The sequence below is a fragment of the Biomphalaria glabrata genome, chromosome 8 (genome assembly GCF_947242115.1).
Source record: "Biomphalaria glabrata chromosome 8, xgBioGlab47.1, whole genome shotgun sequence".
In the NCBI taxonomy this organism is placed as follows: domain Eukaryota; kingdom Metazoa; phylum Mollusca; class Gastropoda; family Planorbidae; genus Biomphalaria; species Biomphalaria glabrata.
The window spans coordinates 31,729,084-31,740,823 of record NC_074718.1 but is presented as its reverse complement, the minus strand read 5'-3'; the positions used below and the strand labels follow the sequence as shown (position 1 = coordinate 31,740,823).

At 38.3% G+C, this 11,740-nt stretch overlaps 1 protein-coding gene across 1 annotated transcript in view; it reads right to left on the bottom strand.

Annotated features, from left to right (window-relative positions):
* Positions 1–1,191: 1,191 nt before the first annotated feature.
* The window catches only part of LOC129927749 (RING-box protein 1), a 48,906-nt gene continuing 38,357 nt past the window's right edge, over positions 1,192–11,740 (bottom strand). Inside the window, exon 6 of the mRNA XM_056038339.1 lies at positions 1,192–6,090. Within this exon, the coding sequence (XP_055894314.1) occupies positions 6,078–6,090 (13 nt within the window). The 3' untranslated portion in view covers positions 1,192–6,077. The remainder of the gene's footprint in view (positions 6,091–11,740) is intronic.

Here is an 11,740-nt window from a genome sequence, read left to right as displayed (position 1 = left end):
CAGGGGGGTTAGCAGATGACTGCCAATAATACAAAGGATTCAGGGAATAGGGACAATTATTTGGCGACGTAGCGAGAGAGAGAGAGAATGAGAATGACAAAACATTGTGAGAGAAAAATATACATTTAGAGGAGTGATGGAGGAGAGAGTGAAGGAAATAGAATAAGAGAGAGAGACGGAGTATAAGAAGAGAAGAGATACGTGAAGAGAGAGAGAGAGTGTGTGACAGAAGAGAAGCGTAAGAGGCAATGGAGGCTAGAAAAGAATAGAGAAACAAAAAGTGTAAAGAGAAATTGACGTCAGGAAAATGTCTTCCTGCAGCTCAGAATGCATGTTAGCCGCATCAGAGACCTGCTATTCGCCGATGACTGTGCCTTAAATGCATCTAATGAAAAGGACTTTCAAAAGAGCTTGTTCGTCTTCGCCAACGCCTGCAAAAAATTTGGCCTCACCATAAATGTAAAAAAAAAAAGACAGATGAGTCGCAAATTCTCATAGATGACCAAAACCTAGCACATTTTAAACAAGTTTGTCTATTTGGGAAGAACCATATCAGCTAATGTAGCCTAGGTGACGAGGTAGCCTTCAGTGTGGTACGTGCCAGTGCAACTTTTGGCAAACTTCAAGAACAAGAATGGCAAATGAGAGGACTCGTCTACATCTACAAAACTGAAAGTCTATAGTGCTGTAGTCCTTCCTTCACTCTTATGTGCTTTAATGGGGTCCATACAAGCGTTACTACGAAGGAGCTCCCCCAAGGAGTGTGATATTAACATTCACGGCTGGGAAACATTAGCTCTAGATCGCTCCTCGTGGCGAGAATCCCTGAGTGTCGGAATCTCAAGATACGAGGCAAGAAGAGTGGCCAGCATGAAAGAAAGTGGAGCCAACAAAAGGGCTGAAAGAAGAAGCAGGTTTATCTGCAGCAGACCCAACTTACCCTTGTCATGTGTGTGCCGGATTTTTAAAGACAGGGTTTGGGCTTGGTAGCCATCTTCGAGTTCCTAGGAAATGAGACCTAAGGAAGACCTAAAGTAGGAGTTATCTCCCAATTCTGTTTAAAATTGGCTCTTTTGGAGAAATTGAAATAATTGCTTTGTGAACTTTACATTATCTCTCGGTAATTCCCAATACGGGAGACAACAACAACAAAACTATATAAATTATACAAAAAAACTATAAATGTGGTAACAAGTTTGTAGAATACAATTTATTAAGAAGGACACTGTCCTCGGCTGACTCCACAAGAGTGTAAATAGGTGCATTATCTATGGTCAGAACACAACAATTCCCCCCCCCCCCCTGAACACGCAGTCCAAAGAAACGAAAATTTTAAAACAATTCCCTCTTAATATTATTGTAAAAAAAACAACAACACACACACTCAGACAAAACAAAAACAAACAAAAAAAAAAACACAATCGGACAAAGGGCGTATCGTGGACATTGAAGTGCAGTTCATTTCTTGCGACCTATCAACTCTTTAATCATTTCTTCAATGGCAATCAAGTATTTAGATCAAATGTTTTCTACGGTGTCATTCAGGTCCCCAGTCCTACCCTACCACCTGCATACGCCTTTGAAGCTACCCGGTTGCTCAGTTATTTGGAGTCTATTTTAATTTTGGAAATAAAAATAGATAAAGCATATAGGCCTACTGTGTTATTGGAGGAGCGTTCATTTCCAATTAGTCTCACCCTATATCTTTATAACCAATGTATCTAGTCAATAAAAGCCTGCGTGGGTTCATCTTTTAAAGAGAGTTTTTTTAAAGTGTGTGTTTTACTGGTCAATTTCTGTTTTAACACTCTCTCGAACAAACTTATGGAGCAGACGGCAGGTCAAGCTAACATTCTACACAGGCCAGACAGAAGTTACCAGACAGTATCCAGGAAGTCCAGACTGTCTCACTTACTCGCCAATGGAAAAGCGGAATCTATGGGCTTTGGTCACGTGAACTTAAAAAATACGTCACCCTGAAAGGGTCAATGTCACAAGGTAATGGTTCTAGAGTTGTTGTTTTTTAAACTATTATAAAAGAATTTTGTTTGGTATCATTAATTTAATGAAAATGTCAAATGCTTGCTCAAGTGATTATGACAAAATTTTAGTGATAATTTTAATCTGGAGATATTAGTGCCGCTAACAGGAACTCTCTTGGGCCACGAGTACAACAGATTAAAATAAATTGCTCATTAAACATCGACCTTCTTCTTTTTTTTTTTTATACATATATTTTGGACGCAGTATTTTCAAACTATTTTTTTTTTATACATATATTTTGGACGCAGTATTTTCAAACCACGGTGGTTTATACAGATTTATGTTTTATTTTAATTAGCATTAATAGAAAATACATTGTAAAATCAGATTACATATTCATATCAAGACTTTTTCTAAATGGTTCTTCTAATCTTATCTTATATAATACAGACGTTACTTCAAAAAAAGAAGGTGATTACGTCCTACGCGTCATGCATTCAGTCATGCATATTAACCAATGACTTAAATTCTGCCAAGTCACTGGTTTTCCTGGCTAGCTCAGGCAACCCATTCCATGCTCTAATAGCGCTAGGGAAGAAGGAGTATTTGTACAAATTTGTCCTAGCATATGGGACGAGGAATGTGCCTTTATCTTTGTTTCTTTCTCATGACACGGACGTTGCTACAAAGTAATTCAATGGACGCATACGTCTTTAAGTCTTGTTTCTCTCTTGATAAATAAAATAAGTATGTAGACTTCTTATTAAGTAAAAGCAGCGGCGTAACCGACGGGGAAGCAGAAGAGTTGGGGGTGGGGGGAAAAATGAATAAATAATCGATTATACGTTTGTATCATTTCAGATTCGCCCTAAATGTAAGGTGCCGGGTGTTGAATTTCTCCGGAGCTGGAATTAGCCCCCCCCCCCTTCCTTGTTTTTCGCAGTTCTGGTATGCAGATCTTCCCAGAAAGTGTTCGTCCAAACCATTCATTGAGAGTTGTGCCGCTGCCACAACAGTCGTAACGTTGTTCACTTCTTCCCATAGATCAGATGAAGTCATTCAACTCAATGGAAGTTAAAACTGACGCACATTTCCTTTCGAATCTTATCAGCTTTAACTCTTTTTCTCCTAACTGTCGATACCAGCGTTGATTCCACCAGAAAGTGGTAAATAATTACGGAGAGAGAGAGTTAATGTGTATCCAAAGTGCTCTTGACAGTTTAACGAAAATTCGTTGACTGTCTCATTAATAAAAAGCTGAACGCTGAGTTAGTCCCAAGTCACAGACTATCTCATGTATTGTCTACGGTCCTTGTTATTTCCTAACTGTTGAACTATATCGATCAGAACTTAGTGTCAATGTGAATTAGCTTTATATACATAGATGTAATCACACAAAGTGACCATTGCAGCTCTTGCTATAACTACTACTCAAGTATTCTGACAACGCCTAAGTCTTAAACTAATTTCCAATAACAAAAGTTCATTTCGTACGAGGCAATGTTTCTTGAAACACGAGAATCAGGCTACAGGCTACAAGCGTACGTCGCTCTTGTCTAGTAGTGTGGTTCCATTTCGCTAGCGTCAGCAATGTCAATTCTATTTAGACTATAACTCTTGGATCTAGACATAGACTCTCTTCGAAATGGCTAATAGTACTCCAATGTAAAGTGAAGTTTTTAAAGAATGTATACAAAGTGAAAGTATAATCGATTGCGTTTAATGTAGTCTACCTCTCTACGGCCTTCTTCAAAGCAACTATGTATCATCTCTAAGAAATGAGTTGGATGACTGGACATTGGCTAATGTCGGAACGATGTAGCCCACACCGCAGTTTCCTCCTTTGACGCAGTTTTTGTTTTTAATGGAACGGCAAGTGCCGATACAGTTTGGCATCAGCGGCGTCGCAGGCTCTGTCAGGGTGTTGTGCTTCAAACTGCCTAAGGGTAGCTGGCTACCGATGTCTCTCAGGGTTGACTCCCGAAGCCTTTTCCATGTTAGGATATAGCTGCAATGCAGCAGAGGTTTGAATTCAAAGTTTTGTCTTATTCTAGAGGTAGCCAGCCATGGCTAGCGAGCTCTTCCGCCAGAAGCTAACTGATTTAAGCGCAAGTTACTCGCCTTTGTCACCTTCTTGTGTTAGTGCTAAGTTCCGCCGGGCCCAATATTTGAGCCACAAAGGGAGGCCAGGAGTAGGACTGGTTGTCAGAGAAAACTTTAGACGCATACTAATGAGATCATTTTACAGGTAGTGGATTGCTTAGATCTATTACCACTTCCGGCAATTATAACCTTATAAAATCTTTAAGTAGAATGACTTTACGAACGCATGGATTATACTTCTGGCTTTTCGTAGACGATTTGATTGACCCACTACCAAACATAGGTAGGGTAGAGAGAGAGCCAATAGAAAAGACCTGTAACTTCCCTTTAAAGTATTGGGGGGAAAAGCAAGTAGTTAACATCAATGTCACCACAAAAAAAAATCCCGACAGGAACCGTCTTTCTGGGAACTTGAAGAGAATTAGTGCACTTAAATTATTGATTAGGGAGCCATTTTCATGATGGGCCACTCAGTGAAATATTTTTTTTTGTAAAAGGTTTTCAGCATCTGGCAGAGTTCTCTTCTCATAAAATCTAAATGCACATCGCTCACAAGTTGATTAGAACGTGCTGAAGAGTTACATAGGTTGACAAGACTCTTTGCATTTTTATAGTTCAAAGATATAGTAGTCATAAAATAGACCGAATCAGATTTTGATAACATAAGCTGATTGGGATTACGGTACCATGGCATAGACTAAAATGGGATTTCTAACACAGACTGATTCGGGATTCCTTAACATTGATTATATTGATTCGGATCATTGACTGATTCGGGTCTTCTTAACATCGACTGATTCGGGCTTTTATAACGTAGACTTATTTTGGCTTTCTTGTATTATCCTTTACGAAGTATTATCGGGATATGTAGCTATACAATGGACTTGTTTAACCCTACAATGAATGAAAATACGTAAAGATACAGATCTAAAAGCAAAACATATTTAAACCCATCTTTCTAGTTCAAGTTTCAAATCCTGCGTTCAGAAGACTTTAGTGTTTCAAACATAGAGTTGAGTGCGTCTTAATAGTACCGATAAATCTACATCGAAATGACGTATGTGGTATCCGAATCGCAAAAGACTTACTGAAAAGAAGATTTTTGAAACTAAGAACGTATTCCTTTTTTCTTTTTATAGACGAACATATTTTCGTGACTAATATAACTGATTGAGAGCGATGGTCGAATTGTAAGGCATTGGTCTGTCCTACTGAGGGTCTCGGTTCGAATCTCGGGTTGGCATCGTGAGATTAGCTCCATGTACATCCCAGCACTGATGGGTAAGGGACAGGGACAGACTAGTGGCCATAAAACTAACTCGACCAATAAATGTTGAAACTTGGAAGCTTGAATGTCCTTGCTTATTCTGTATTACGCTTCAACTAGTGGTTAGCAATCATGGATTAAAACTGTACAAAATATTTTCCTAACAACTGAATACAAAAAAAAATATGACCCATCTTTCATGCTTATAGCATGCTCAGAGCGCTATGGTCCAATCTTATTTCTGGACTAGTGAAAGTATCTAGGAGAAAGTTTTATGTGCTGCCTTTAGGCGCTCGTAAACACAACTCTGCTCGAATCGGGATTGAACCTGAAGCCCCCTTTGATAGGCAGCCAAGCCATGCAAGTCCAAGTGTACTTAGCCTCTCGGCCACACATCCCATTCATGCTAAAGGGAAACACGACGAACATAAAAGCTAATACAAAACACTATTTTAAATACAAAACACTATTTTAAATACAAAACACTATTTTAAATACAAAACACTATTTTAAATAGAGCACAAAAACAAAAATGTTTAAAAAAAAAAGATTTTTATTTTCCTAAGTTTTAAAACCCATCAAAAAAAGAAACTGAAGACGGAAACAGTCAAAGCAAACGACACACTTGAACGTCTTTCACCAACACGTGACTCTGTACAAGTTTGTAATGTGACTTGTTGGCCACACAAGTCTCCCGCACAGGGTGTGGCGCGGGGACTTCAGGCTAGTGGCCATACCTGAAACATAAAGAAATGAAATAGTGAATGGAAGTCAATGGCTAAAACACTAACATCATTTCCAAACATAAAGAAATAGTACTTTTAAGGCAGGAAGTCAGCAATGAAAACTGTAGCATCATTCCAAAAACACTGAGAAATGGGATACGAAACATCAGACTAACCCTCTACTCCAGTGATGCCCAACCTAATTCAACTGGCGGGCCATTTTAATTTCCGACACTCGTGTAGCGGGCCACAAGACCGAAAATTTACAAAAAATGAAATGAAATTGACCAGAAAAACTTTTATTAGAAACCTGTGGATTACATTACTTCATGGGATATTGGAAATCTTTTTTTATTTTTACGCGTCGGAAACTGGATTTATTTGTCTGCTTAAAATTAGAGATGGGAAACGAACCGAACCCGAACCGAACTCGAACCTCACTTATGACCGAACCGAACCGAACCCGAACTTTAAAACTGCTCGGTACGAACCGAACCGAACGAACCCTCCTTTTCTTAACCGAACTAATTTTGCAATTTGTACATCCTTTTTTTTTTTTATAGTTTTGGATTATTAATAATACAGACCTGCCTACCAAAAAAAGTCCAAATGCGTAACACTTACGGTCAAAATGCGTATTTTGGCACCAGAATGCGTAACACTTACGTGATCCTCTATTTTGTCATATATATATATAATATTAGATGTCATGATTAGATCTACAATCTAAATCTAGATCAATAGAGATGATATATAGACTAGATCTGGATCTATGTCTATATAATGAATATAATCTACTTCAGATCTGGGCTCAAAAGTGTTACCGATGCCGTGGATCCGCTAGATCCAAACTTTCGTAAGCCTACCTTCATACTTGATCAATTCTATACTAAGACTAAGAATCTAGTGTAGATCTAGACTAGATGGTAGTAGATGTTATCGATCTAGATCTAGTCAATCTAAATTCTAAATCATACTATAACTAGTTTGTAGGGTAATGTACTAATATTAATGTAGAGAATCATAACGTAATGACTAGCTAGACTCGAGCTAGATCTATTCCTGTATAACAAGTTATCTAGATTCTAGATCTAGATCTAGACTAGATATCTACAATGTCACTCAATGTGTTTTTAATCGATAGCTCTTCGATTTTTTTTTCTATACAAATGAATACGAGAATCAGGAATGCACCAACATAATTAATTTCTACTCATGAACTTACACAAAAACAAAAGTCACTCTCGCGTTCTTCATTTCTAGACATCTAATTGCTATTAAGTACCAATCAACGTATAGATCTGGGCACATTGTGTTCACCCCACCTTTTCTGTTTCGCCCCTCTCCCCACAGGTGGGCTTAGCGTGACCTCCGTGACCGCTTGTAAGCTAGTCTAGAGAGGAGAACAAAAAAGCATACGAAATGCGTAACGCGACGGGTTAAATGCGTATTTGCGTACTGGCGGTCATTTTTGGGAGATTTTGCGTAACGAATACGCATTTTGCGTAACGGTAGGCAGGTCTGATCAATAATAAAAAAAATTACTTATCTTATTTAAATTCTAATGATTCCGTTATACTTTGAAAACTTGGGAGGGGAAGGGTATTTTGAAAACTTTAAAAAGAACAAAAAAGCGGCGCACTAAGATTCCCATGGGTTTTTCCCTATGTGCCGTCCCCTCTGGCCTTGAATTTTCGCGGGCTGTTTGCAATATTTGTTTTGAGTCGAATAGGCGCCCTCTAATTAGATCTAGATCTAGACTCTAGATCCTAGTAAGTAGAGAGTCAACATTAAAATATTGTCACTTTTATTTGAGATGGCTGTTAGTTGAGAGTAGAATATTTGTCGCCGATTAGAGAGTGTATGTATAAGTCTACAATAAGTTCATTTGTTTTCTAGTTTAAAATAAATTTTAATTATCTTCTATTTAGTGATTTATTTTTACAAAATTGTGAAATATTTCATTTAGGAATATTATCAGTGGCGTAGCAAGGGTGTGGTAGGAGGTGGAGAAATGGAAAATCCCCCTGGGCCTCACTTGAGGGGGGCCCAAAATGAGTGTATTTTACAATAAATATTGAATATTACGCAAAATGAAGGGGCCCCCAAAGAGGTCAAGCCCCTCCCGGGCCCCCAAAAGATGAAAAATTCCTAGCTACGCCTCTAAATATTTTTACCATTATTCTGTTTTGCATGAATGATCAGTATTTTTAATGCAGCGTTTCTCAAACTTTGGGTCTTCCCCCGTGGGTGGGGATGGCGAGTACCTTGAATTGGGAGATGGAGAGACGCAACATCCTGACAAAAAGGGTTGTCATAGAGTGTGTGTGTGTTTCCTGGTGGCGGTAAGAAGAGGTTTAGCGATTGATTTGTGTTTATGCATTGAAGATGATGAAATTAGCGTAATGCAAATGTGAGACGGCAGACAATCTTGAGACATGAAAGAGTAAAGACGTTGTTTTGTGGTAACCTAGATTTTGTTTAAATATCAGTATATTTCATTAATATTACATCTCTATCTCAAGTTCCATATGTGAATATTGTAATAACAGGCTATATTGAGTTGTTCACATAAGAAATTTATTTTAAAGTTTATTAATTAAAAATATAATGATAAAGCGTGTCTTCGAGTCCGAAGATTACTAGGAATGCAGTTTTTCCCATGGCTGCGTAGTCCCAGCTGTGACCTACATATTTTGCCACACCAGGACAAGCATAACCACTGTCCGCAGGTGGTCGATTTAGTTTTTTCTTTTCGCGTCTGCGTCTGTCCTCGGCAGCGGATTTTCTTTTGGTCTCAAATGTGTATCCCGCGGCCTTCGGGAGTGAACTCCAACTGACTCGTTCTGAGACTGCATGCAACCAGGTGCTATCTTCTATGTCAGCTAAGGAAAGTTGACGCATGAAGCGTTTCCGTGGGGCGTCTCTGTTACGTTGACCACCTTTTAGCTCACAAAAAAAGACTGCCTTTGGCATACGTTTGTCTCCCATACGGGATACGTTTCCTGCCCAGCGTAAGAAGTCCCTCTATACTATCCTTACCGGTAAAAATATAAAACGCCTTTATTTGTTCCATTGTGCAAGCTGTTTGTAAGTGACAAACCAACGACCAACTAACAAGGAGAAGGGGCGTCGAAAAAAATGATTTATTTTCAGTGTAACTTATCTGAATATTAGTATAATTACATGTTTAAAAATTAAAATATATTAAGTAGGAGATGTCATTTTATCTTCTAATAAGACCTTGTCAACTGTAGACTGCTTTTTGCGAGGCGCGTATGCACAATATGGGACAAAACATTTTAAAGAAAACATTTTAAAACATCTCCGTTAGTGTGATTCTTCTGCATTTTTTGTCTCGGAATAGTAGAGTTTCTTCCGTATATTGCAATTTATTATAGTGACGACTTTTGAGTGAAAAAAAAAATCCTCGATAGAGACGTCTTTACACGAAGAATATTTATTTTAAAAAGATCACGCCCATTATAGAAGTACGTGCGCAATATGTAGGCCTACCTAGAATGTCCCTTACATAATTCTATTGGCCAGGTCTGCCTTTTTATTATTAGATTTAATGTGGCCCTCGACTTTATTTTTTTATTATGATGAATAGTGCGTTCTGAAAGAAAGCACATCGATATTAGCCATTTTAAAAAAATTCTCTCTTCTTACTAAGAGAAAAAGGTTAGAATACGATTAGCGCCGAGTCACGCCCGGAATTAAACCACTTGCCGACTTGAGCGAAAACCTGTAGCATCTTCAATTCTATTTCCATTAAGAAGTTTTTACAACGCTTAAAATGTATGTAGGCAACAAACTAATAAATTGCATTAAACCTTATAACTTAATTTTGCTATTACATAATATTATAACATCGAACCGAGCCGAACCCGAACTTTAGACCTGACCGAACCGAACCCGAACTATACTCGTCATCGAACCGAACCGAACTCGAACTTAAATCTGACCGAACCGAACCGAACCCGAACTTTAAAAATTGGGTTCGATTCCCATCTCTACTTAAAATCTGAAAAACATTGTAGATAGCTTTACCAACGACTGATTTTCTTGTCTCTTTGATAAATATTTCCATTGGTCCTCCAATCTCTAGAGTCTAGACGAAGTCTAACAATCGCGGCTCAAATGTTCCATGTCGTTGTACCAGTCCATCAGAGATAAAGTGATGGCCCTGACGTAGGTAATGATACATTTTTCAACCTTTTTTTTTTTGAGAGAAGGGGGATCATTACCGACGTTTCGGCGGGTCGGATGAAACCACGTCGAAGGCCTGATCTAGCCCTCGGGCCGCATCACTGTTCTACCCCCATTAAAAAAAATCTAGCAGAAGTCAAAACATTTTCAGACTTGTGTTCCAGCTTTAAGAAAACTAGCACACTCTTAGACATACACATTGAGACGTGGATAGTGGAATCGAATACTATATTTAATTCCCAGCAGTCGTCAGACAATCTACATAACAAATGATATTAGAATGTAATATCGTGAACCTTTTCCTCTAATTTCATTCTGTCTCTACAAGCACACCTAGTAAACTGTATCACCTCCCTTGAGAGACAGAACATAGCAGAAGATGAATACAATAAAATGTTAAGAGTCAAGGCTAAGCCACAAAAGCCAAGCACAAAACACAATAGTCAAGGGCGAGTCACAAAATTCAAGGCCGAGCCATGGCTGTCAGCAAACATGTCGTTCATACTAAAACAAAGCTGGACGCGTTTTATTCTTTTTAATTGGTTCATCAACTCTGTGCACCGAGAGAAAAAAAAACAAACAAGCATTATACAAATATGTCATAGTTCTCAGCGGTCAACCAAGTCTACAATAGTTGGTAGAGGATGTATCAGGATGAAATCAAGCCTGGCTAATACTTGCCCTAATTAGTCGTTGAACTGTTGTAGTTGACGATTATAACGTGAGATAAGACTCTTGATTAATTACTGTTTCATTCAAGTATCAACTATATTTTCGTTGTTTCATTGTTGCCGGCAATACAAATCCTGGTCCATGTAGAACTTTACTCAGGAGTGTACAAAATGCTAGTTTGGGGATGTAGTCACAGACTTGGAAACATTACAAGACTAGACTACTGGAACTAGTTGAACTATTGACATTGTGTTTGACTAATCAATAGTAAGGAAGCACGAAGAGCTTTGGTTACGTGAACTGTCATCACAGCACGCTTACAACAAAAGTCAAGGGACAGATGAGAGAGAGAGGGGAGAGAGAGAGTAAAGTGTATATGTATATTGTCAAACATTAATTCTAGCAATTCAGCGAATACTTTCTACATCTTCGGGCTCGAAGACATTGCCATTAGTATTAAGACATTGCGCAAAATGTTCCTGAAAGTCTATTTATTTATTCAGCTACTGAATACGTGCAGAAGTGCCCACTGAAGCGTGCTCAAAATAGACCACATTTAATTTTAAAATGATTATATTTTGAACAATTATAACTGTTTTCCCTGTGGCCAATTACCTAGGTTGTTTTTTTTTCCTTTTTATCCCAAAGATATAAAAAAAAATGTTAAATTTTAGTACAATCGTTAGAGCCATTTTCGAGATCCGTGTCCACCCACCGTGTGTCCACCACCCACGCAAATTTCGCAAGCTACTGAGAGGAATTGTAAAAAAAGCAAGAC